Source organism: Macaca nemestrina, chromosome 1, assembly GCF_043159975.1.
Source record: "Macaca nemestrina isolate mMacNem1 chromosome 1, mMacNem.hap1, whole genome shotgun sequence".
Classification (NCBI taxonomy): Eukaryota; Metazoa; Chordata; class Mammalia; order Primates; family Cercopithecidae; genus Macaca; species Macaca nemestrina.
The window spans coordinates 99,250,337-99,274,886 of NC_092125.1; the positions used below are offsets into that span (position 1 = coordinate 99,250,337).

The window sequence follows — 24,550 nt, forward strand, 5'->3', positions numbered from 1 at the left end:
CTATACTGAAATTCCTGAAGGTCCAAGACACACTCCCCAATCTGGCAGCTGTCTGAGACCAGGTTTCCAAGCCCTCCCCCAGTCTGTGGAGCCTCCAGCCCCTCAGGAGCAGTCTGAAAATGCCCAGTCTGGGCCACCACATCCCCGGTGCTCACCCGCTCATCCCCTCGTGTGGACTCATTGTCCAGCAGGGGCTCCCCGGGAGCCTGGATTGTCACCGACTTGTCCCCTCGGCTCCCATCTCGACTCTTAGAGCGGTGTCGGTCCCGGCGGTCCCTGCGGCAGGAAGCCAGAAGAGGCACAGAAAGTCCAGCAGTGGACCAGGGTCTTCTCGGCAGCCACTCTATCCCACCACCCCTGCACGTGCCCACCTCTTAACAGCCCCCAACCCTCCCTCCGCCACACGTCACCCCACATGCCTGCCCACCTGTGCTTGCGGGAGCTGCGGGAGTGGCCCGACTTGTAGGAATAGCCCGAGTACTGGGACTCGGTGTCCATGGCGTCTGAACGCCGCGCCTTATAGCGCTCCAGGGCCGCAGGCTGGGGCCTCTTGGGGGGCCCCACAGCCACCTCCTTCAGCACCGGCTTCTTCAGGCCAAGAGGCACCTTCAGGAAGTCAACTGTCACCCTGAGGGACTCTATTTTGCTGGACGGGTGGGCTTGTCTCAGAGAAAATCCAGCGACGCTCCTGGTGAGAGGAAGAAGCTGGTTAGAGGCGGCTTGAGCTCTCTATGGGGTCAGAGCAGAGGAAGACCATCCACACACAATAGCCACAGAAGGCTCAAATGAGCCCAGCCATGGCCTGAGAATATCTCCACCCAGGTTCCTGCTGTCCACTGGGCCCAGTTCCTCCTACCCTCCTCTAGAAAGAGCCCTGCCAGGCTGTGCCACGGACTCAGGCCTGGGGGAAGATGGCTAGCAAAGGCTCCCAGGGCAGGAAGGCTCACCCAGAATGACCTAACCACAAGCCCTCTGAAAGGGAGGAGCAGGGCATTGCTTCCCTATTCTCAGCCAGGAAAACTGAGGCATGAAGAGGGCAGGTTCTGGCCAAGCCAACAGGCTGAACCAATGGACACCTCAGAGAGCAGAAAGGAGCTGGCTTCTGTCCAGGGGCTACCCCAGGCATCTCCTCCACATGCTACACCTCCTCCCCTCACTCATACTTTCTGAGTGTGCCCACAGCGGGCTGCTTCCCTTGGTACCATCTCCCCAGCATCTACTTCAAACACACCCAGGGTTACTGGTAAGATCAGGTGTGGCAGCTTCGTATGCACACCCCCAGGTGAGGGTGAGGGGTGGAAACTATGGATAATATGGTGGGGGTGGGAGGAGAAGACAAGTTTCTACTTGCCTAAAGTTCTGAAATAGGCAAGGCACAAGTTTATCTGCCTACTTATAGGCTTATCTTTCAACCATACTTCACCTTCTGATTCTGCAGAGGAGGATGACCTCTCCTCTCTCTAATCCCTACCCAAATCCTGCTCATTCTTCAGAGCCCAGCCCCACCCCCTCATAGGAGCCCCCACATACTCTAGCACCCAATGTTATCTTCCCTGCTGACCCTGACTCCCCTAACAGTCATCATCATCCACTGAGCACTTACTTCCTATCTTCAGTCATTGACGCATCAAATCTTGTTTGAGCACCTTCTATGAACATGTATTCTGCTAGGTGTAAAGTAGTATAACAAACCCTGAGTTTACAGTCTAGCAGGGAAGAGGGCACACCAAACAAGTAAGCAGATAAGTATAAATGACCGATTGCAGGTCGTTTATACTTATGGATGGAAGGGCGGAACAGGAAACTATGAGAGACACCACATGGGGCAAGGGCTACTTTAAACTTAGCGGTTCTAGAAAGTCTGAAAAAAATGACATCTGGTCAGGAGATCAAGACCATCCTGGCTAATACGGTGAAACCCCGTCTCTACTAAAAAATACAAAAAACTAGCCGGGCGAGGTGGCAGGCGCCTGTAGTCCCAGCTACTCGGGAGGCTGAGGCAGGAGAATGGCGTAAACTTGGGCGGCGGAGCTTGCAGTGAGCTGAGATCCGGCCACTGCACTCCAGCTTGGGCGACAGAGCGAGACTCCGTCTCAAAAAAAAAAAAAAAAAATGACATCTCAGCACAGGCCTGAAGAAGAAACAGGAATTAACCAAGCAAAGGAGCAGAGGAATCACATGTGTGAAGGCCAAAGGCAGGAAAGAGTTTGTTGTATTTAAAGAACCAACAAAGGCCAGTGGGGCCAGAGTTGAGGAAGAGAGTGGGCGGCAGAAGGTGGCACTGCAGAGACTGCCAGGCACCAGGTGAAGAGCATGAACTTTATTTTATTCTAAGGCCACAGGAAAACTTCGAAGGATTTTAGCTATGCAGATATGGATTGAAAAGAGGGAAAAGTAGAAACAGGGAGATCAGTAAGGAGGTGACTGCAGTAGTACAGGCTTGCTAAGGGTAGAACCACAGAAGAGTGAATAACCGTCAAATCAACAGGACCTAATGAGCGGGACAGGAGTGTCAAGAATCCCCAGCCTGAACAAGTGAGCAGATGGTAGCACCATCAGTAGGGTAGGGAAGACTGGGGAGGAAGCAGCCTTGTGAGGGAAGACAATTAGTTCAGCTTCTAGCCTGCTAAGTTAGTGGCCATGAGACAGTAGGCAGCCAGGTATCAGAGGAGCCAGACTTGGAGGACAGTCCGAGCTGGAGGTACTGAGGGTGTGAAAAGCTATGGGGATAGATGGAATCACCTAGGGAGAGGACTACATAAGGACATAAAGGACCCCGACATGTACACATGTCTAGAGGAAAAGCAGCAAATGGGATGAGAAGGCCAGACAAGGAGGGGAGCCAGAAGAGTGGGGTCTCAAGGCAGCCAGAAATTTAAGAGTGTTTTGAGGTGGCAATTAAGTCAACCAGGTCAAATGCTGCTGAGAGGCTGATTATGTTAAAAACTAAAATGGGGCCAGGCGGGGTGGCTCACACCTTAATCCTAGTGCTTTAGGAGGCCGAGGTGGGTGGATCACGAGGTCAGGAGTTCAAGACCAGCCTGGCCAAGATGGTGAAACCCCATCTGTACTAAAACTATAAAAATTAGCTAGGCGTGGTGGCAGGCGCCTGTAATGCCAGCTACTCGGGAGGCTGAGGCAGAGAATTGCTTGAACCTGGGAGGCGGGAGTTGCAGTGAGCCAAGATCATGCCACTACACGCCAGCCTGGGCGACAGAACGAGACTCTGTCTCAAAAAAAAAAAAAAAAAAAAGACTAAAATGGATAAATGGATTTGCTGTGTATAGTTACCTTTACTCCGACTACTCTAAACCATCAGTAATTTGAGAATAAACAATATGATTGATACATATTTATATCAATCTCCCCTCCCATGGGCGCAGAGCAAGGAACTGATACCAACCTAGTAAATGAACATAGTCATGCCTCGCTTAACCACAGGGATACTTTCTGAGAAATGTGTCATTAGGCAGCTGCATCCTGGGAACATCAGAGAACGTACCTACACAAACCTTGTGTTTTTGTAGTATAGCCTACTACACACATAGGCCTTATGGTATAGTCTATTGCTCCCAGGCTACAAACCTGTGCAGCATGTTACTGTACTGAACACTGTAGCCAACTGTAACACAATGGTATGTACTTGTGTATCTAAACATAGAAAAAGTACAGTAAAAATACAATAGTATAATTTTATGGGACCACCATCATATATGTAGTCCATCGTTGACCAAAACATCCATGACTGTACACCTCTCTGGCTCTCAGGAAAACTATAATGACTGTAGGGAGATGAATGTGAAATCTATTCATTCATCCTCTTAACAGAGCTCTATAGACGCAATCCTCCATAGGATTAGTTATATTTGTCAGTATCCCCATGTCAAAGCATGTGTGTGATAAGGACACACTTACAGGACAGAGACATAATACCTTAACCCAACCTTAAGACTTTCCAAAAATCTTTGCAGCAAAAATGACCCTTATTTATCCACTTACCTGAAAAATATATGTTGGGCTCATCTACCCACTCTCCTGAGGACCCATTCTACTGGCCTATCCCTCCATATAGTTTAGACATCTCACCTGCATTTCTCTTGTGGTTCCAGCCTATTCTTTCTAGTCTTCCTCATAAAAACTGAATTTTGCCAGGAGGCTCAAAGATAATAAGTGGGTCACAGAGTGACATGGGGGTAGAAAAGGGGGTGGAGAAGTAAACAACTGCCATGGACTAGAGTCCAGACACACACACTAGATCCCAGGCTGTCCATCTCCTCATCCTCCTGTATACCCACCATCTGCCAAAGCCAACAGCCAGAAGAGCCAGGGATGTGCACTCAAAGATCTGAGTTTAAAACCTAACTCTTCCACTGACTAGCTGTGTGACCATGTGCAAGTTACTTAACATCTCTGTGCCTGTAGCCTGGTAAGCTCATTAGTAAAATAGGGAAGATAATGATGTCTTTTTCATGGGGTAGCCGTAAGGATCACGAGGGTGAAAGAAGTGCTTTTATAAATGGCTCAGCTAGTAATTAGTTAAGCAATTAACAAGTTTTAGCTCCAGGATCACTCATACTCCAATCCCCAGGCACTTCCTCTGAGACTAGAGAAAGAGGTGGTATAAATAAATCCTGCTGTTAGTACAACTAAATAAAGCAGTCACACACACACACACACACACACCAACCAGAACCACCACTTCAAACACACCCAGGAGGTAAACTGATGCCATTGCATTTCCCCTCCAGATAAATTTCAAACCAGACAAGGATGCCAGTCCCCTCCCATCCTTTTGTTCTGAGCTGCCCAGCCTAGTGCCCCCTATCTTCCTCCCCTGCTACTTACTAAAGACTCAACATGAATCCTGCTCCCCTGGCCTGCCAACCCAAGTCAGGGAGCCCAAAAAGCACCAAAACACGCTTCTCTCCTCCCTACCAAACACAGGCACCAAAAATGAACCCGACTTCTGAGACCCTTGCCTGCTGTGTCTTCAAGTACCTCAGGGAACTAATCCAAGCACTGCTGCTGGGGGGCCTGGGAGGAGGGAGGGGAGGGGAGTAAAGAGAAGGGCAGAAGTTCCCCTTATTTAATCAGTCTCAGGAATCAGGGGTTTGGAGGGTCTCCCGGGTGGGCAGCGTTCCCAGGGAAGAGATGGGGGGAGGGGATCACTGGATGAGATCAACAAGTGGAAATGTCAAAAGGGATGACGAGACGGGGAGGGAAGTCCGGACTCGGTGCAGGACAGGGAGCTGCCCTAGTCTGGGGAAGGGGGAGGCTGTAGAAAAGGAATGTGCCCCACTGCCTTTCACCTTGCCTCCCACTTCCCAAGACACAAACACACACACTCAGTCCCCTGCTCAAACCAACCATGGATTATCTGGGGTTAAAAAGAGGCCAGGGAGGAGAGAGGGAGAGAAGAGAGAGCCTGTTACAAAAAGGAGACCCTTCTCCCCTCCAAAGGCCTTTCAGAAATAAAATTAATGGAATGTGCCTCAGTATCATCCCAAGGGGATTGGGGGGAGCTCGGCGGGGGGGAATGTGGGGGCTTTTGTCCCGGCTGCCCAGCTTCTCCCACATTGATCACCATGGCAACAAAAGCCCCCTGTTGCCTAGGTGATGGCAGCCAGGTCCTGGAACCCATACCCAGCATCCAAAGGGAGGGAGGTTATAGAGGTGGGGGCGATAGGGACAGAGGAGGAGAGAATGGGGTTTCTCCTCTGGCGGCCCCAGCTTTTGTCTGAGCTCTGGGATCAGGTTTCTTCAGGAAACAATTGGAGGCCTCTGGAAAAAATACACTCAGAACCTGGCAACAGGAAGAGGGAGCAGGGCCCTAGAGTAGTGTGTATGTGGGTGTGTGTGGGTGTGGGGGTCTGTGTGTGTATAAGGGAGGTGGGTGTTGGCCAAAACACAGACCAGGGCGGACCAACCCTTTCCCATTTCCCACTCAAAGGAGGCAGCTTAAGTGGGCAAGGCATTGAACACAAACGCCAGCACCCCCATGCGTGGCGCGTGCTGAGGACCGATGACCAGACGCAGGCAGCTGCAGGCGCCACCTCCTGCCACTGCTCTAGCCCGGGCCCACCCCGCAGCCCAGTCCCAGCTACTTTAGGCCTGGGGTGGGGTAATGAGACAGAGCATAGATGAAGATGGGGCTGGGAGAAAGAGCTGTGGAAACCAGGGTGATTCTCGTGAAGAAAAGGGGGGCGGGGACAGAGCACAAACATGCACCTAAAAAGGGCACCTATTTTTCCTCATCACCAAGGACAGGGCTGGAAGCACCTAGCCAGCCGAGCTGCAGAGGGTGCTTGGGTTTGATTTTTAAAAGACTTCCAGCCGGGTGGGAAGACGATGGGAAAGAGGACAAGAAGCCTCAAGTTCTCCTCAGACAGGAGCAGAGATCTCTGATAGGACCATTTTCCTCTCCACAGTCAGGGACTAAAGAAGGGTGGTTCTGCCTGAACACAGGGAAATGGGCGTGATTACTGCTTCAGACCCTGCCTGAAGAGTCGTCTGTGGGCCCCTGCCCACTAAAGGTCTCCGATTCCTACACAGGGGCCTGGGTCTTCCTGCATATGCCCTGCACCCCTTTCCCACTGCAGCCCATGGGCAGGGGTATACATGTGGGCACCCCCTAGCTGCCTGGCTCCCTAATCATCACCAACCGTAGCGCCAAGGTCCAAGGATATCAATGTAAGTTCCACTCAAAGTGCTGGATGCCCACCTTCAGCCGTGGAGATGGCAGGAACTAAGCTGAGAGTCCAACCTCCCAACTCACGATCCCAGGAGCTAGCTCTCTGTGCAGTCAGGCACCTCACCAACGCCTAAGGCCAGTGCAGGGCACAGCAGAGACTCGAGATACAGCTGTCCCACTTCACAGCCCTGCTTGGTTTTCCTCCTTGTCACACCCCTCCCCTGAGTTTCACAGATGTGCTTAACCCAGGCAGAGCTGTCAGGCCCTGGTAGGGGGCTGAAGTTGATGGGTGTGGGTTGAAAATGCAGATACCCAACATGGCTTCCACAGAGGAGAGGAAGGTACCCGAACCTCTGACTATGCCCACATCACTCCCTGACACCCCTTTCCTTTTCCCTTTCCCCTTCAGGAGGACACAGCTGGCTGAATCACCCTCTTCTCAACAGTTTCCAGCACCAAGCTGAAAGGGGCCTCTCTCTGGGACCCAGAGAGAGAAGGTGACTACTTCTCTCTCTGGGTGCCACTACTCCCTCATGGCCACTACTTCTACAGCAGCCCATTTCCGGCCTCCTCTGATTGTTGGAAAATCGTACTAACACTGACTTTGAGGGGTGCTCTCTTGGAGTGAGACCAGGTTTCTCCATGAGACTGCTCTGGACGCTGCTTCCTTGAGTAGACACAACTGCAAGAGGGCCACGACAGGAGAGGATTTGCTGACTCCATTCTGCCCCCTCTTCTCACCAGGGACAAAGAAACAGAGACTAGACAGGCCTCAGCTAAGACAGCCAGAACCAAAGAGCCTCTATCCCCAAAAGGGGTGGTTCCTGCACCCATCCTTCTACCACTTCTAAGAACCGTGATGTTCCTTCATCCCCACCCAGCCTTGGGCCGTGGGCAAGCCACCCATCCGGAGATGCTAGGCTTTGCTATCACCAAAACGACTAAAGTACAGCGTAGGCAAGGAACAGCTCCAGTCCTGGACCACAAATAGGGTGGAGATTTTGTCCCGACCCGCATTCCTAAACCCTGAAAAAGGCTGTCCGTGGATGACAGTGCTGCCCAGGAGGCCAGAGAGAACAGCTGGATCTTGGTGGGCTGAGGGGTGGGAAGGGCAGAGCAGGGAGCCCAGGAACTGGCACCAGGTGCCCCACCCCCGCCCTGTTAACCAGGCATTCTCCCAGGACAGCCCCAGACATGAGCTCACCATCCTCATAGCCCCAGGGTGGGGGCAGGATCCTTCTCCTCACTGGGTTGAGTGGCAGAGGAGGGGTGGGATCCTGGCCGTGCTTGGGTCATCCAGGCATCTAGGCTTCCAGAGCAGCTTCTCACCAGCAGACCGCAGTGCAGGGTGCACCACAGGAGAAGGGCCCACAGACTAGGCTCTTGGCCAGGATACCTGAGCTTGCATTCTAATTCAAAAGCAGTTGGGGAAGCCAGAGCCAAGCCCCTCTCCACCTGCTTCCCTAATTTTCCTCAGTCTAAGGCCAGGGGTGAGGCTGGGGACCTCTAAATCCACAGAACACACCGAAACACCTGCCCCCCACACACATACACCCACACTCTGTTGCCCCTCTGAAACCTGGACTCACTCCTGCCTGCTCCACCCAGCTCCACCCACCCTCGCTAGGCAGGTTCTGTAAAGACCTGCTCTGCTGTGTCTCCAGCACCCCCACCCCCATCCCAGCTCCCAGAGGTACCTGCCCCCCAACACAGCACACAAAAGCACACACGTGTGTACATACATGTCCCATAGCACCCCATGCCCTAGCCTTCCCCAGACCCATTCCCAGTCAGTCTTGCAGAGAACACTGGGGGTGGAAAGGCTGCAGGAGAAAAGGTGAGTAATCCCCCTGGCATCTGTCCCAGGTGGGGGCCGGTGAGAAGACGGGACACTAAGCTGGTGGGAAGGTAACCAGGGCTTCTGGATTCTCCATTTAATTTTTACCAATGGGCAGGCGCCACAATTTCCACCACCAGGATTTGAGCTGCTTCCTCCCTTGACCTAGGCAGAGAACTGGCCCCTACCTGCCCACCAGGTGAGCTGTGGAAGAACCAAGAAGGAAAACAGGCAGCTTGAGGTGTGGTGGACCTCAGGGAAAGGGTGGACAATGGGAGGTGGGTGAGCTGTGCTGACCCATAAGCCAGCTTCCTGTGCACTCCAAAAACAAATGCCCCCTCTTCATAGCCTGCTGCTCAAGGTAGGCCGCAACTGTCCCTGGCCCCAAAAGACCTTCAAAACCTACTCACCCAGCCCCTGCCTGGGAAGGGGAAGTTAGCCAACCTTGGGCTTGCTGTGGATGGGGGGAGTTGAGCTGTGAGGATGGAGTGCGGGGGAAGAACACATGGGGACGCTTTCAGGAAAGGCTGAATTGTAGGAAGGCAGTAGAGTGTGAGATACAGTGTGACTGGGGGTGAGGGTGGCAGAGCTGGGTATCCCCATCCTGAGAACCTCCTGTTGCCTCAGCCCAGAGCCTTGGATCTGGCAACTTGGCTAGTTCTTATCTAGAAAACCAGAGACAGCTGAAAGGCCCAAGTACCAGCCAGCCTCCACCATCTTGACTACCCCCCTACCTAAGATTCTCACTCTTTGCTGAAAATTCTCATCTCCCCCATCCCTTATATCTACCATCTCCATTCCTGAAGTAAAGCAGGTGACAAAATGCATGTTTTGTTCACAGTCTGTTGTTTTTTAAGTGACTGCATTCACACCTCGGGCTCAGCACCTGTTCCTATCTAAACCCTACTTGCCCTAAAAATCCAGACCCCCTAGGCCAGGCGCAGTGGCTCATCCCAGCACTTTGGGAGGCGGAGGCAGGTAGATCACCTGAGCTCAGGAGTTCGAGACCAGCCTGACAAACATGGTGAAATCCCACCTCTACTAACAAAATTAGCTGGGCATGGTGGCACATGCCTGTAATCCCAGCTACTTGGGAGGCTGAGGCAGGAGAATCACGTGAACCAGGGAGGCAGAGGTTGTAGTGAGCCGAGATCATACCATTGCACTACAGCCTAGGCAACGAGCTCTGTCTCAAAAAAATAAATAAATAAATAACAGAACCCCCTCTCCAGACCCACAAACAAACACACCCTCTGTCTCTGACCAGGCTGAGGGAGCCAAGAACACTCTGGTGAAAACAGGGGTCTGAAGGACATTGTTAGGGGCTGTGAAAAAACCCTATAGACAATAAGGACCAGGCTCCTCCCAATCACAAACAAGATCCCATGGGCCATGGTGGCCAGAACCTACAGTCACTCCCTTCCCTCAACCACTCTGCAAAATCATGGCCCAGCAAGGAGAGGTTTCTGCAGAAATGCCAGCCCCACCTCAGGTTTATGACACCAAGGTGCTCCTCCTGGAGACGAGATCGTTCTCTGACTCCCACCCTCAAGGGTAGGCTTCTCTGCTCCTCAGGCTGACAGTGGACTCATGTTTGCTTTTCAGAAAACGGGGGAATTACTCAAGTGCAAGATTAAAGGCAATAATGAGCAATCAGACCTAACTGGAATGACAGTCGGGGAAGGTGAAGAAACTTTGGGAAAAAGGAAGAGCACTGACGTCAGACCTGGCAGAGTCTTTTACGAGCTATGTAATCTCAGGTGAGTCGCTCCTCTTTTCCAAACCTCAGTTTCCTTATCTATAAAATGAGAATAATAGTGCCTACTTCAGAAGGTTAAGAGTTTTCAGCAAAATAATGCATACAGAATATTACAGATTCTGGCACACAATAGATGCTTTAAAAAATGTTAGTTCCCACCTTTTCTCCTTTAGTGGGTCCACAGCCAATCCCCTCCACTTTCTGCTCCCATAACCTCACTGTAAGGAGAAACACCCCAGAATAAGATGGAACCACCTTTAGGTGCAGCGTTGGCCCTGTTCTAAATTAGACCATATCCAGGTACTGCCTGAGAGAGCAACCAAAATGCCTCTTCCTCCTCTCTGCTTCTTTCTTCAGCGGCCCTTGCATCCCCCAACTTTCTTCCTCTCCTTCCTCCTTCCTCACTTACAGTAAGGCAGACCTGGGTTCCAATCACCTCCCACTCTCCTCTAGGCTCTATGCCCAGCTGTGTGTGGAGTGGCAGGGGAAGGGGGTCCCAAGCCTCCCACCCTAGCCAGCCCCCAGCTTCTTCCCACTCTCCCCTCCCCCTGCCCCACCCTGATTACTAGGATATCCTCAGCTCTGCTGATTCCAAGCCTGCTTCTCCCAAACCAGTTCCCAGCTGTTATGTCTGTAATTACCAACCTTGCCAGGGGCATCTGACAAAGCACAGCAAAACTTCATTTCCAAAGGGCCCCACCATAAAGGGCCTCTGCCTCCTATTCTGTACCAAGCAGGGTAGAGACAAGGAAAGCAAAAATTCTCCCTGGCCTACCACAGTTCTAGCCAGATCACAACAGAGAAGGTGAGAGAGGGCTGCCCAAGCCACATCACCAAGAGACAGGATAAAGAAGGGGAGGGCCGCCGTAGGCTAGAGTGTGAGTAGGACTTACTCCCAGGCTTTCCTTCACCTCTGCTGACAAAATCTCATCATGCACAGGGTTACCCATCTTTGGAAGGTAAAAGGGGAAATTTCAGGTCAATTCAGAGAGAGGGGAAGCTGATGCCAAGTGAACAGGGAGATGGCTCCCCACAAGGATGAGGGTTGATGCATACAGTTTCCTGCCCAGGAAAGAGGAGGAAAGAGCAAGTTTTAAAAGTCCCATCCCTAGCCCAGAGCCTAAGAAGAGGCAATAATACCCTAGCCTCTCTTCTCCCTTAATACCTCCAACTCTACCAACCCCATAGGACAAGCAGGAAAGGGATGATAACTTTGTTTTCTAGACAGAGAAACTGAGGCCAAATCCCTACTTCATACTTCAAGGTGCAGGACTCCCAAACACCCTGTGTGCCTTCTTGCTCACACTGAGCCTCCACCAGCAGTGCCCTCCTCAGACCCTTCCTGTTGGCCTAACTCATTCTTTAACCAGCTAAAGTCTATCCACACAAGGGAATAATATTCAGCTATAAAAGGGAATGAAGTACTAATACATGCTGCCTGCTACCATGTGAATTAACCTGGACAACATTATGCTAAGCGAAGGAAGCCAGATTCAAAAGGTCACGCATTCTATCATTCCATGTGTATGAAATATCCAGAATAGGTACATCCATAGAGACAGGATGCAAATTGGTGGCTGCCAGGGGCTGGGGTAAGGGGAAATGGGGACAACTGCATAATGGGTATGGGTTTTCTTTCAGGATGGTGCAAATGTTTGGGGACTAGACAGAGGTGGTTGTCGCACAGCACTGTGAATGTACTAAATGCCACTATTCACTTTAAAGTGGTTTATTTCCTATTATGTGAATTTCACCTTAATTTTTTTTTAATCCAGCTAAGGGGGCATCTCCTCCAGGAACCTTCCCTGGCACCTCACCCCAGGGCCAAGCACTCTTCCTCTATGCTCCAGTGGCCTCCTGAACACACATCCACACAGCACTCACTGGGCTGCAGTGAATCAACGTGTTTTCGCATGTCTCCCCTGGGAAACATCTTATTAGCCCCTCCATCCCCTGTGCTTCACACAGCGCCTGGCAGATAGGAGAGAGTGCCTAATGTGGCCGGACAGAGGAAGATCAGAACCAAAGCCTATTTCTCCTGTCCCGACCCCGACCTCTCTCCCTTAACGATGATGATCCCTCAGAATCCAAACCATCCAGCTAACATTTACTATGTGCCAGGAACTGTGCAACGTGCTTTCTCTATTATTTCAGTTAATCCTCATAACCCTAAGAAGTAGGGCCTATTATTAATTCCAATTTACAGGTGAGGCTTCAAAAAGTTACCAGTTTTGTCTGATGTCACAGAATTAGAAAGTGGCAAAGCCAGAATTTAAAAGCAAACCAGGGAAGAAAGCCACTTGGCAGGGGACCAGGGATTCCTTGTGGAAGGGCTCAGTCTAGGCTTGGAGGATGTGCCTTAAGACACCTAAGAGGCTGGGGAAGGGGGTTTATTACTTGCCGAGATCACACCACTGTTAAGTACTAATTCCAACCAACTCTGACTCCTTTCTCTGGCCTCACAATGTGAGGAACACTTGAGGGAAGGAGAAGACTGGAATCTCTAAAACTCAGAGGGGATCAGATCTCTTCCTTTTCCCTGCCAAAGCTTCTGTTAGCCAAGTTCCCTCCCCATTAACTGGAAGGACCTGGAAACCAGATGAGCAGATAAAAGACTGTCCTGCTCTAGGGCCAGGGAAGGGGGGATATTTCCTCAGACCTAAAAGGATCAGGAGAAGAGGCAAACACACCAGAGAGGCCTGCCCCGGAAGAATTAGAGGAAGTAGAAGTCAGGAGCAAGACAATGGGTGAGGAGGGGCCAACGTGGCCACCGACTCCCAATCTGGAAGTACTTTCAGAAATGGCATTTCCTATTATCTGACCACAATTCCTCCTTTTTGGAAGAGCCCACACCAGTATAATATATCATGCATGTGATGAGTGTATACAGAGCAAACAAGGTACCCCAGAGGGCCAGGGCACACCATCTTAGATGCAAGTGCCTTGCTAGCCCTGGGAGCCCTAACTGTCAGACAGGTGTTGGGTTTGGGGCAATGATCCATTAAAAAAAAAAAAAGGTTTTTCCTACTCTGCCCCGTTCCTCATTCAAACATTTTGTAACTCCCACTACTCTTATCTCCAGGCCTTAGGGAGGGTAGGGAGCCCTGAGGACTAAAGAGAGAACATTCCAATTGCACATGCCCATTAGAGACTCTAACATTCCAATTGCAATTGCCCAGAGACCCTAATGGGCATGTGCAATCTCACCTCAGCTCTTAAAACTGGGTGCCGCAACCCAGCCACTGGCAGCAAAAAGAAAACTGCTAGAGTGTACAATGGAGGAAGGCTATCCTTAAGAAGGAGGTGAGCAACCCCTTCCCTATACCCCAAAAGAAAAAGGATGAGAGAGGACAGGGAGAGAAGGGAGTTGTAGCTTCTTGGTGGAAAGAGACATTCACTTCCTGGATAGTCACCGACTTCCCACCACACTATCATGACGATGAGTATGGCAGTATAGCCTGCAATGGGTGCCTGGCCCTTTCCCCACACACAGTCAGTCCCTGGCCCCACACCCACAGCTCCATCTCAATCATGCTTCACACCAGGGAAAAGGGAAACTATGTGATAAACCACACAGACTCACTTGCAAAAACTCCTGAAGAAACACCCTATGCCACCTTCTCTACCCCATGGGCAGGGAACCCAAGTTGTTCCCTACCAGGTCTCACCCTCCAGACATGCTTCCTCCTCTTGTTTCCATCCCGCACCAAAATCCCAAGACTCCTCAGGAACTTTAAGATCTTAGAGTTAGGGCAGAGTTAGAAGGCTCTGAAGCAACAAACTCTGAGACGGCTTTCCAAGAGAACTGTGGCCTGAGGCTTTTAACTAAGGCTGGGAATATAAGAATATAGCCTCTCCAAGCACTGGAACCCAGCCTATGATGATGGGGGAGGAAGTTCCTCTTATTCTTCTCCCTGACCCTGCCAATCTTCCAAATTCCTCTAGGACTACAACCAGACCCCTTGTTCCCTATTCCCCACAACACACGCCCTCTTCCAGAAAAACCCATCCCCCAAAAACAGGCACTTCATAAGACAACCCATTCCCTCCCACCCATAGGTCTCAGATACTTAAGGTACTACCCCTAAATCCAGGCGAGGCCATCCACGAAGTCTCAAAATCCTGCAGACAGCCTTCCTTTCCGGACTTTTGCCAGGAAAATCTGCCTGCAGAGACAAGAGGTACCCCTTACACACACTCAGAAACATACATACCAGCTAAGGCAGGCAAACACACTGATACCCATCAACACAGGTTACACACAAGAGAACACAGATTCACTCACACTTCTTCCCAGTACACAGGTGCACACGCACCTATCCACATACACTCCATTCTGCTCTTATACACCCACCTTCCTTGGTACCTACACACCTCTTTCCCGTGAAGCCCTCTCCCAATACACACACATAGACATACACGCCTTCCCCTAAGTATACATATAAACATATATCCAAACACACAGCAGATGCGTGGTCAGCCGCTCCTTGGGTGCACACACAGTCAAGCACAGAAAAACACCTACACATCCAAACCAGGGGCCCACCTGCAGGAACATGCAGCACGTCAAGGCATGCACACACACCAAAACAAAGAATCATGCACACGGATCCTCCACCAACCCTTCAAAACTCACTAACGCAGAGCCCACAGTCCCCTAAATGGGTAAATATGAGTGGGGAGAGGGATGCCAGCGTCTGTTCCCTCGGCCCGTATACACAGTCTACCGCTTCCAGCCCCATCCTCTGGCTGTACACACACCCTATCTACTCTGCCCAGCCCGCCCCACAGCCTCCACTCTAAACCCTTAATGCATAGCTGCCTCCGTCCCTCCCCACGCTCCTGAGGGGTGTGTGCACCCCAAAACACCCTTGGCTTCCAATACCTCCAGACTCCGATCCTTCCACGCCTCTCCCCCCACCTCCAACACAAGCTCCCAGTCTCCGGCTTCAACCGGCTCCCCTGGGATCATTGAGGCCCCCGCCCGGGCCCAGGAAAGTCCCCGGCTCTCCAGGCCTGGGCTCCGCCCCCTCCCCCACGAGCCCCTTCTCCTCCCCAAAGTTGGGGGGGGGGTACTCCGCTGTGCCGTGGGGAAGCGCACCGGAAGGGGGTTGCCCGGAGCCCAGCCCCCCTTCCCCCATAAGCCACCCCGCTCGCTCTGGGGTCGGGCACCCCCTGGCCCCTTGCATGATTTTCCTCCTTTTCCGTTTCTTTTTTTCTCTTTCTTTCTTTTTCTTTCTTTTTTTTTTTTTTTTTCAAACTTTGCCCGCGCCCCCGCGGCCCGGCACTCACCCGCCGCTGCGAACTGCCGGGTGGGCTCAGCGGGCGCCCCGCTCGGCCCGTCGCCTTTGTATCCGCAGCGCTTCGGGTCGCTCCGAACTCGGCGCTACCGGACAGGCAGCGCGGGCGATGGGGGTGTTGAGACGGGGGGTTCTTGAGTCTGGTCACCCCCTGCTCCGTCCCAGACCTCTGCCTCTTCCCCCTCAAGGCCCCGGGGGCTGGGGGCCAGGGGGGAATAGGGGGCGCTCAGGCTCCCATGGCGGGACCAAGGATCAAGGAATCAAGGATCAGGAATCAGATCGGGAGCCGGCGGCGGAGGGGGGAGGGGGCGGAGGGGGAGGGGATGAGGGTGGGGGGGTGCAGGGGGCGGGGGAGCGCGAGCTCCCGGGTGCCGCCTCCCGGCTGTTCCCGCAGCCGCCGCCCCTCCTACCGCCACATCCATTGTCTGCGGCCCCGCTCTTCCCGGAGTCGCCGCTCCCCCAGCCCTGCGCCTTCAGATGCCCGGCGGCCCTCAGCGATCCTGGGAATCCGCGGTGGGGCTGACACACGGGTCCCGAACGGTGGGCTGGAGAATGCCTCGATTCTTGGCCTTGGCCCAGCCCGCAGTCCCTCCTGGGACTGTCTTCCTCGACCCCTCCTGTCGGAGACGGAACCCCCAGATCCCCGGGGCTGGGCATATTCTCTTTAGGGCCACGGACCCGGCTGCACAAAATCCAATGGAATCTGGGACGTGGGAAGACTGAATTTTTTTCCCCCTAGGGGTGCGAGAAGGGAGGGTCATCCCTGATTTTAATTAGTGGCGAGAGACGCACGCCTCTTCCCATGCATACGGGGATTTCCCTGACACCATCACCACCATATCCCCTCCTTCCAAAAATAATTTAATTACTTGGAGTTCTAGCTGCGAGCAGCGACCGCCCCAGTCAGTCTGGGACGCTCCCTCATTAACACGTTTTTCCTCCCCTCTGGTTTGAGTGTTGGGATTAATTACAAAGGGAACCCTGCCCTGGGGAAGAAGGGGAGGAGGAGACGACGCGGGCGCCTGGGAGTTTGGATGGCGGAGGAGAGGGGGCCTTCTCCCAGGAAACCTCCAAGAGGAAAAAGGTCTTGGCCTGTTGGGTCCCCAACCCCAAGCAGGCAGACTGTGCATCTCAGGAGTTTCAGATACTTTAGAGTTGAAGGTGCCACACAGGGATTGTAGGGTCTCACAAAATATCCTACACGTCTGAGGCATTTCTGCCTCCCAGTATGCCAAGAAATCAGTTAGGGTTCTTTTATACCTGACCCTGCAAGAGTGACCCTACACCGTAAAAGCCTGGGCTGTGGGAAGTCCATGTTCCCCTTGGAGTAAGTGAAAGCAGTATTCAATTATCATTAGTGTTATTGGCGTGCAACCCGCCACTTAGAGTAGTATCATTTCGAAAGCATCTTCACATACTTCTCCCTAAGCAGGCCAAGGCCTTTTCAACATCTCAGCGTCCTTCAGTTTCCAGTCCTGGCACCTGCTCTAACAACCCTGTGATTAAGGAATCCCAGAGAAGGAGACTCCCAGTCTCTGTTCCTCACTTGTTTCGGAATTTTTGCTCCTCCCTAATGAAAATTATTTCCTGAGACCTAATCTCACCCCTTTTGATGGTTCATTCTAACCTGTCCAAAGATGAGGACAGAGCCAACTTTGCTGCATTGTTCAAAGATGCAGAACAGTAAAACACACTTCCTTTCTCCTTTGCCCAAACTCTGCCTTTCTTCATCCCCTCCTCCAGTAGTATGGGTAAGCAGGTGACTCAGCACCAAGACTACATGAAATATGCAGAATCATCATTTCATGTACCCAAGTCCCTGCATGCGTCCAGGCACTCATTCACTTTGTGCCTATCGTGTGCAGGCACCGGGCTGCACTAGGGCTCCTATGAGGGGGTGGCAGGAGAGCTGGGGAAGAAGGGTTAAGGGAAGTAGGGAGGACATGGGTGTCCCCAGCCTTGCCCCAAAGCACACCCCAGTGCTGGGCAGCTAGTGTGTAATTTGACAAAGAGTCATGGCTGCCGTGGCACCGTCTGTCAGGCAGATTCAGTGTGAATTATGTTCACACGCTGCTAGCCTGTTTCTCAGACCTCAGAAGGGCCCGAAGAACTGGAAAAAGTGCTCCTGATGCCAGAATTACAGATAATTCCATAGTCTGGCCCCACTGAAAGCTTGAAACCTAAGTCAGGATGTTAACAGACGAAGCTTCCCAATTAACAGGTATCAGGCATCAGGCTAGAGTAAGTTTGGTCCCTCCTTTCTCTTCTCTGAGGGTGAGGTTGGGGGCTTTCAGTTACATCTCTGCAATGAAAACACCGGATTACAGAGTCCAACAATAAATTTTACTGGTGTAGTCTGTCCCATTCAGCAATTCTCTGTACTACCTTCTACCTTCACCCCAGGATAGAATCCCATCTGGATTTCACACGTCCCCAAGTCACTGAGTAAGGAAACAGAGACCCAACTAGAAGGCCCATGTGCCCTACGGTCTAAGGGACCTAGCTTAATTCTTTAGAAGGAAGGAGAGCACTGAAATGACATTTGACTGAGATTTTCCCAAAGGGGTCAACCTACAATAACAGAGGGAGGCCAGGAGCCTGAGGGACAACAGAATGGAACAGATTGGATTTTGTACAGCTCCTGTCCTTGAGGACATAGTCCAGTTTCTTGATTTCTTCAAGCCTCACTTTCTGCTTGTATAAAAAGGATCTAATGAGATAACCGAAGGAACACCCTCCACATACCCATAGTGCCACAGTCAATTCCCAATCGAGCTTCCCATCTCTGTTCTGTGCCTAGGACAAACACTTCTCTAGGACACTTCTTTCAGTACTCTTCCTAGGGGAAGGAGGGCCCTAGCTAAAAGCCAGGACTCTCCATTAAAGCCCTTTCAACGCCTCACCAGCTCAGTAGGTGGAGGTGGGGCTGGCGGAGTCAGATCAGAGGCTTCCCAGGAGCCCTGGGAGTTGGACTCTCCTGGGGAAGATTCAGGGAGCTCAAGAAGTGACAGTAGACTCTCTCTGAGGGAAGGTCCAGACTATAGAGAAGCACCTACCTACTTCCTGTGTGGTTGAAGCTGTCCCTGGAGGTCAGGCCCAGACCACAGTAGCAAAAGTTAGGTTTTCTGCTCTGATGAAAAGTAGGGCCTTTTTACAATGCTGCTCAGAGAAAGGGAATCCTTGGTACCTTACTCGTAGAAGCTTCTCACACTAGCAGAATGGCCATCAAAGTGTTTCCATGTGAGCAATTAGCAATTTTAACCACCTCCCAGGTACAGGTGACTGCAGTAATGTACCCACATGCAGGGCCACAATCACCGTCTACTTCCAGCCCTGCTGATGAGCCTGGGGATGAGTTGATCTCCCGGAATAGTTAGAGATCTTTCCCCAGCACCCACCTTCCCAGAAAGGCTACTCTCAATGCTCACAAAAGGATTTCCAGAACCAGTCTATATTGTGAAATACCTGGGTTCTGAGGGTGAGGGATTTCCCCCCTCAGTTTTAGTAAAAAAAAAAAAAAAAAAAAAAAAAACTGCTCACACACAAAAAAACTTAACTGGTCAAGAACTGTACTACATCATAGGCTTGTGGTGAGGTGTCTCTCATGTGAGATCCTGATCTCTAAGAAGAAGGACCACGCCTCATTCATTTCTATATCTCTGGCACATAAAATACACTAAGTTAGCATAGTTAGCATTAGCTGCCTTCCCTTCTTGCTTCCTTCTCTTTCTCCCTTCCTCATCTATGAAACCTTGATCACTCCCTATTCATCAGACCTTTATTAAGTGTGAGTTTCCTCAAATCCAATCCTATTATCGTGAATCTAAAATGTTACCTACAATTAAACCAGTGGTTGTGAACTTTGCAGATTTTAATCTCCTGGGAAGCTTTGAAAACACATCAATGCCCAGGACCATCCCGGACTCATTAAACCAGAAACTTCCGAGGTGTGACCCAGCTATTGGCACTTTTTTAAGATACCTCAGTGATTCTAATGTGAGAACCACTGAATTAAACTCTTTCTGATTTCCTTCCTCCTTCTAGGGAAGAATAAACACTCTCCACCTCCCTTGCCTGGGTCTAGGCCCTGCAGGTGTGTGTTATATCCCATCCTTTCCCACCTCCATCCATTATTCCCAATCTCTCCGGTAACCAACTTCGGCCTCTTCACTGATCTTTGCTCAGCAGACATAATAAAATGAAATACCTTCCTTCACTCAGTAGTCTCCTCTTGCTTTAGCCTTCGCTTTCATTTCTTTCTCATCTAACCCTCTTAAAAAAGTAGATTATTAGGCCAGGCCTGGTGGTTCACGCCTGTAATCCTAGCACTTTGGGAGGCTGAGGCGGGTGGATCACCTGAGGTCGAGAATTCGAGACCAGCCTGACCCACATGGAGAAACCCTGTCTCTACTAAAAATACAAAATTAGCCGGGCGTGGTGGCAGGTGCCTGTAATCCCAGCTACTTGGGAGGCTGAGGCAGGATAATCGCTCGAACCCGGGAGGCGGAGATTGCGGTGAACTGAGTTCCCGCCATTGCATTCCAGCCTGGGCAAAAAGAGTGAAACTCCGTCTCAAAAAAAAAAAAGTAGATTCTTCACTACTATCTCTCTTCCTCCCTTCACTCCTCAGCTCCTTGAACCCAAGCCACCCTTCCAATGTGTTTTCTACTCCTGACTCCAAATACTGTTACTTCCCAGAATTTAGCCTTTGGCCCCCTTACTCCCCACTCCACATGCTTTTCCAAAGCAATGTCATTCACTCCTGTGGCTTCAGTCAGTGCTCACTTATGAATGCTGCTAAATCCAGGTCTAACTTGTGAGCATAAGACTCAAATTTCCGACTTCCTACCATACATTTTCACTTGGACATTTCTTGGGTATCTTAAATGTAATAGGTTTAAAAGGAACAACATTATCTTCCTTCCACCTCTATCCCCTTGACTTATTCAGACCTTTATCTTTTCCAAACATGTCTCATTCTCTTTCAATCCATCTTCCTCCCTGTTGCCAATGCGATTTTTATGAAAGGGAAATCAGCCTGTCACTCTCTTACCTAAAACAACCCATGGCTTCCCACTGTCTACAAGATAAAATCAAAACTTTTTGGCACCATATATAAGAAACTTCAGGCCCCAACTCATTCCCTTTCTGCAGGCTTATCTCCTAGTACTCCCTGTGCATTTAAAGCCCAAACTTTCAGTACACATATATCCAAACTATAACCATCTACTCGTTGTTCTGCCAACTTGAGGCTCTACTACTTCTCTGCCTTCTCACAAAGTTCCCATTGCCTAAAATGCCCTCCTCCTTCTTTCTGCCTGGAAAGTTCTGTTCATCCTTCAAGACTCGACTGTAGCCTCCTCTGCAACTCTTTACCAACTTTCCCAAGCAAAGCTAGATGGCCCCACACCCAGAGAACCTCCTTTGTGCTCTCAAAGCTCTGCATACCTTTGTTTTAGCATTTATGATATTGTATGGTAATTTCTTCATAATAATTGAATGGTAATTTCTCAATAATAGCATTTTAAGGTTGGAAGAGACTCTGAATTTTACAGATGAGGAAACAGGTGCAAAGTAAGTGCCTCATTGCCCAAAATCATACGGCTAATTAGTGGCAGCACCAGAACTAAACCCCAGGTCTCCTGACTTACTGTTCAGTAGTCTGTCAACTGCACCACATTAACTGAGCATGGTTTCATCCGAAATAAAGATACAGGGTAGTGACTCCTAGTGTTTTGTGGACTTTTGAGACTTTGATGAAAGCTACAAGTACTCCCCAGAAAAATGTACACATGTACACATGTACACACACAGAACTTCACATCCATCTCAGGGCATACAGGGGGGTATGTGTGGCATTGGTTGAAAGAGAGAAGAATCTAGAAGCAGCAAAACCAGTAAGAAGGCTAATTAAACAGTTTGGGGGGCAGGGTGGGGGAGGGGAGTTGAGCCTGGCTCCAAGGCTGTGGGGATAGATAAGGATAGAAAAGAAAGCTCGTTGCCAGGCACCGTGGCTCACACCTGTAATCCCAATACTTTGGGAGGCTAAGGCGGATGATCACGAGGTCAGGTGTTTGAGACCACCCGGCCAACATGGTGAAACTCCGTCTCTACTAAAAATACGAAATTAGCTGGGCATGGTGGTGCATGCCTGTAATCCTAGCTGCTTGGGAGGCTGAGGCAGGAGAATTGCTTGAACCTGGGAGGCAGAGGTTGCCGTGAGCCAAGATCACTCCATTGCACTCCAGCCTGGGCAACAGGAGCGAAACTCCATCTCAAAAAAAAAAAAAAAAAAAAAAAAGCTGAAATTTGGAAGATGACCTGCAGGTGGGATGAATAGGGTTGAGGAACAAAGAGGCATTTAAAATGACTCAAAATGACTATCTGGTATGTATATTAAGCAAGCTGGTGATACCATACATAAAATTAGGGACTATTGAGAGAGCAGGTTTAAAGAGTAGATAATATGTGGGATTTGACAGATATCTCAGGTATCCATGGGTTATCAGGGTAGGGACATCCGTAGGAAGCTGTTAATAACATAAGTACTTTCCACATCTCTCCTGCCACTCTTTTTCAGGCCACCTGAACAATCTATTATTCCCTAGCCCAAACACATGCTTTACTGCCTCCAATCCCATTGTTCATCCTATTGCCTCTATATAGAGCACCTTCCTTACACCATCGCCCATATCCAAAATATTTTTTTTTTTTTTTTTTTTTTTTTTTTTTTTGAGACGGAGTCTTGCTCTGTCGCCCAGGCTGGAGTGCAGTGGCTGGATCTCAGCTCACTGCAAGCTCCGCCTCCCAGGTTTATGCCATTCTCCTGCCTCAGCCTCCCGAGTAGCTGGGACTACAGGCGCCCGCCACCTCGCCCAGCTAGTTTTTTGTATTTTTTAGTAGAGATGGGGTTTCACCGTGCTAGCCAGGATGGTCTCGATCTCCTGACCTCGTGATCCGCCCGTCTCGGCCTCCCAAAGTGCTGGGATTACAGGCGTGAGCCACCGCGCCCGGCCATTATTTCAAGGTTCAATTTGAATATTTTCTTAAGTCATTCCTGACATCATCAGTTTGACTTAATATCTCTCTTCTGTAAAGTCCCAAATCTTTCTTTGAATCTCTCCCACCATATTCACTATTTTGTCTTTTTTTTTTTTTTTTTTCTTGAGACAAGGTCTTGCTCTGTTGCCCAGGCTGGAGGGCAGTGGCATGATCTCAGCTCACTGCAGCCTCAACTTCCCCAGGCTCAGGTGATCCTCCCACTTCAGTCTCCCAAGTAGTTGGGACCTGCCACAATACCCAGCTAACTTTTGTATTTTTTGGAGAGACAGGGTTTCACCACATTGCCCAGGCTGGCCTCCAACTTCTGATCTCAACAGATCAACCTGCTTTGACCTCCCCAAGTATTAGTATTACAAGTATGAACCACCATGCTCAGCCATATTCACTATTTTGAATTTCAGTTATTTATGTTCCTGAGAAAAAGGGGCAAGAAGAAACAAAGAACAGATGGTACAAATAGATAACAAATAACAAGACAAAAATTTAAGCCAGGCTATATCAGTAATCACATTAAATATAAATGGTCTAAATACTCCAATTAAAGGCCAGGTGCAGTGGGGTCATGCGTATAATTCCAGCACTTCGGGAGGTCAAGGAGGGTAGATCAGTTGAGGTCAGGAGTTCGAGACCAGCCTGGCCAACATGGTGAAACCCTGTCTCTACTAAAAATACAAAAATTAGGCGTGGTGGGGTGCACCTGTAATCCCAGCTACTTGGGATGCTGAGACAGGAGACTCACTTGAACCCAGGAGGTGGTGGTTGCAGTAAGCCAAGACTGCACCACTGCACTCCAGCCTGGGTGACAGAGTGAGACTCTGTTTAAAAAAAAAAAAAAAAAAAAAAAAAGCATAATTTGTCAGATTAGATTATAAAAGCATGATTTGTCAGATTAGATTATAAAAGCATGATTTGTCAGATTAGATTATAAAAGCAATATCTAACTGCCTAAAAAAATCCTTTTAAATATAGACACAAATAAGTTAAAGCTAAAGGGATAGAAAAAATGTACCATGCTAATGCTAATCAAAATAAAGTTGGAATGGCTATACTAATACTAATAATGTAGATTTCAGAGCAAAGAATATTGCCAGGGATAAAAAAGATCATTTCATAATGATAAAGAGGTCAATTCATCAAGAAGACATAATAACTCTAAACATTTACGTACCCAATAACAGATATTCAAAGTACATGAAGCAGCTTTGCACAATGGCAAGTATCATAGCCAATGAGGTTTATCTGAGGCACGACTATTGCTAATTGAAAACTTTTCCCAATACCCCACTGTGATGACTTGTAACATAGTCAGCATTGACAATTTTTGACAGTCTTTACGAAGACTGAATTTGAAAAAAAAAAAAAAAAAAAAAAACCTGGGCTAGTCATAGTGGCTCACGCCTATAGTCCCAGCACTTTTGAGAGGCCAAGGTGGGTTGATCACTCGAGCCCAGCAGCGCAAGACCAGCCTGGGCAACATGGTGAAATCCCATCTCTACTAAAAATACAAAAATTAAACAGGCTTGGTGGCGTGTACCTGTAGTCCCAGCTACTCAGGAGGTGGGGTCTGAGACATGAGAATTGCTTGAATCCAGTAGGCAGAGGTTGTGGTGAGCTGAGATCATGCCACTGCACTCCAGCCTGGGCGACAGAGTGAGACTCTATTTCAGAAAAAAAAAATACAAATACAAATACAAAAATTAGCTGGGCATGGTGGCTCACACCTGTAGTCCCAGCTACCTGGGAGGCTGAGATGGGAGGATCACCTGAGCCTGGGGAGGTGAAGGCTGCAGTAAGCCATGATTGTGGCACTGCACTCCAGCCTAGGTGACAGAGTAGGACTCTCTCTCTCTCTCTCTCTATGTATATATGTTTGTGTGTGTGTATATATATGTGTGTGTGTG

General features: G+C 50.0%; 1 protein-coding gene and 1 non-coding gene across 6 annotated transcripts in view; one reads left to right on the forward strand and one right to left on the reverse strand.

Moving 5' to 3' along the window:
• The window catches only part of LOC105498176 (VANGL planar cell polarity protein 2), a 28,336-nt gene extending 12,456 nt beyond the window's left edge, over positions 1-15,880 (reverse strand). The window contains exons 1-4 of one of the 5 annotated variants that reach the window (XM_024798083.2): positions 15,580-15,880; positions 14,370-14,453; positions 428-688; positions 156-276 (exon numbers count right to left, since the gene is read on the reverse strand). In XM_024798083.2, coding sequence (XP_024653851.1) covers positions 156-276; positions 428-498 — 192 coding nt within the window. In that variant the 5' untranslated portion in view covers positions 499-688; positions 14,370-14,453; positions 15,580-15,880. Of the gene's footprint in view, positions 1-155; positions 277-427; positions 689-7,895; positions 8,945-14,369; positions 14,454-15,172; positions 15,320-15,579 lie in introns of those variants that run through there. The other 4 variants (XM_024798081.2, XM_011770082.3, XM_011770083.3 and 1 more) reach the window with 4 other exon arrangements.
• Positions 15,881-23,847: 7,967 nt separating this feature from the next.
• On the forward strand, positions 23,848-23,989 carry LOC112426605 (U4 spliceosomal RNA). Its single transcript, XR_003021837.2, has one exon. It is a non-coding gene; the product is annotated as a U4 spliceosomal RNA (small nuclear RNA).
• Positions 23,990-24,550: the final 561 nt, after the last annotated feature.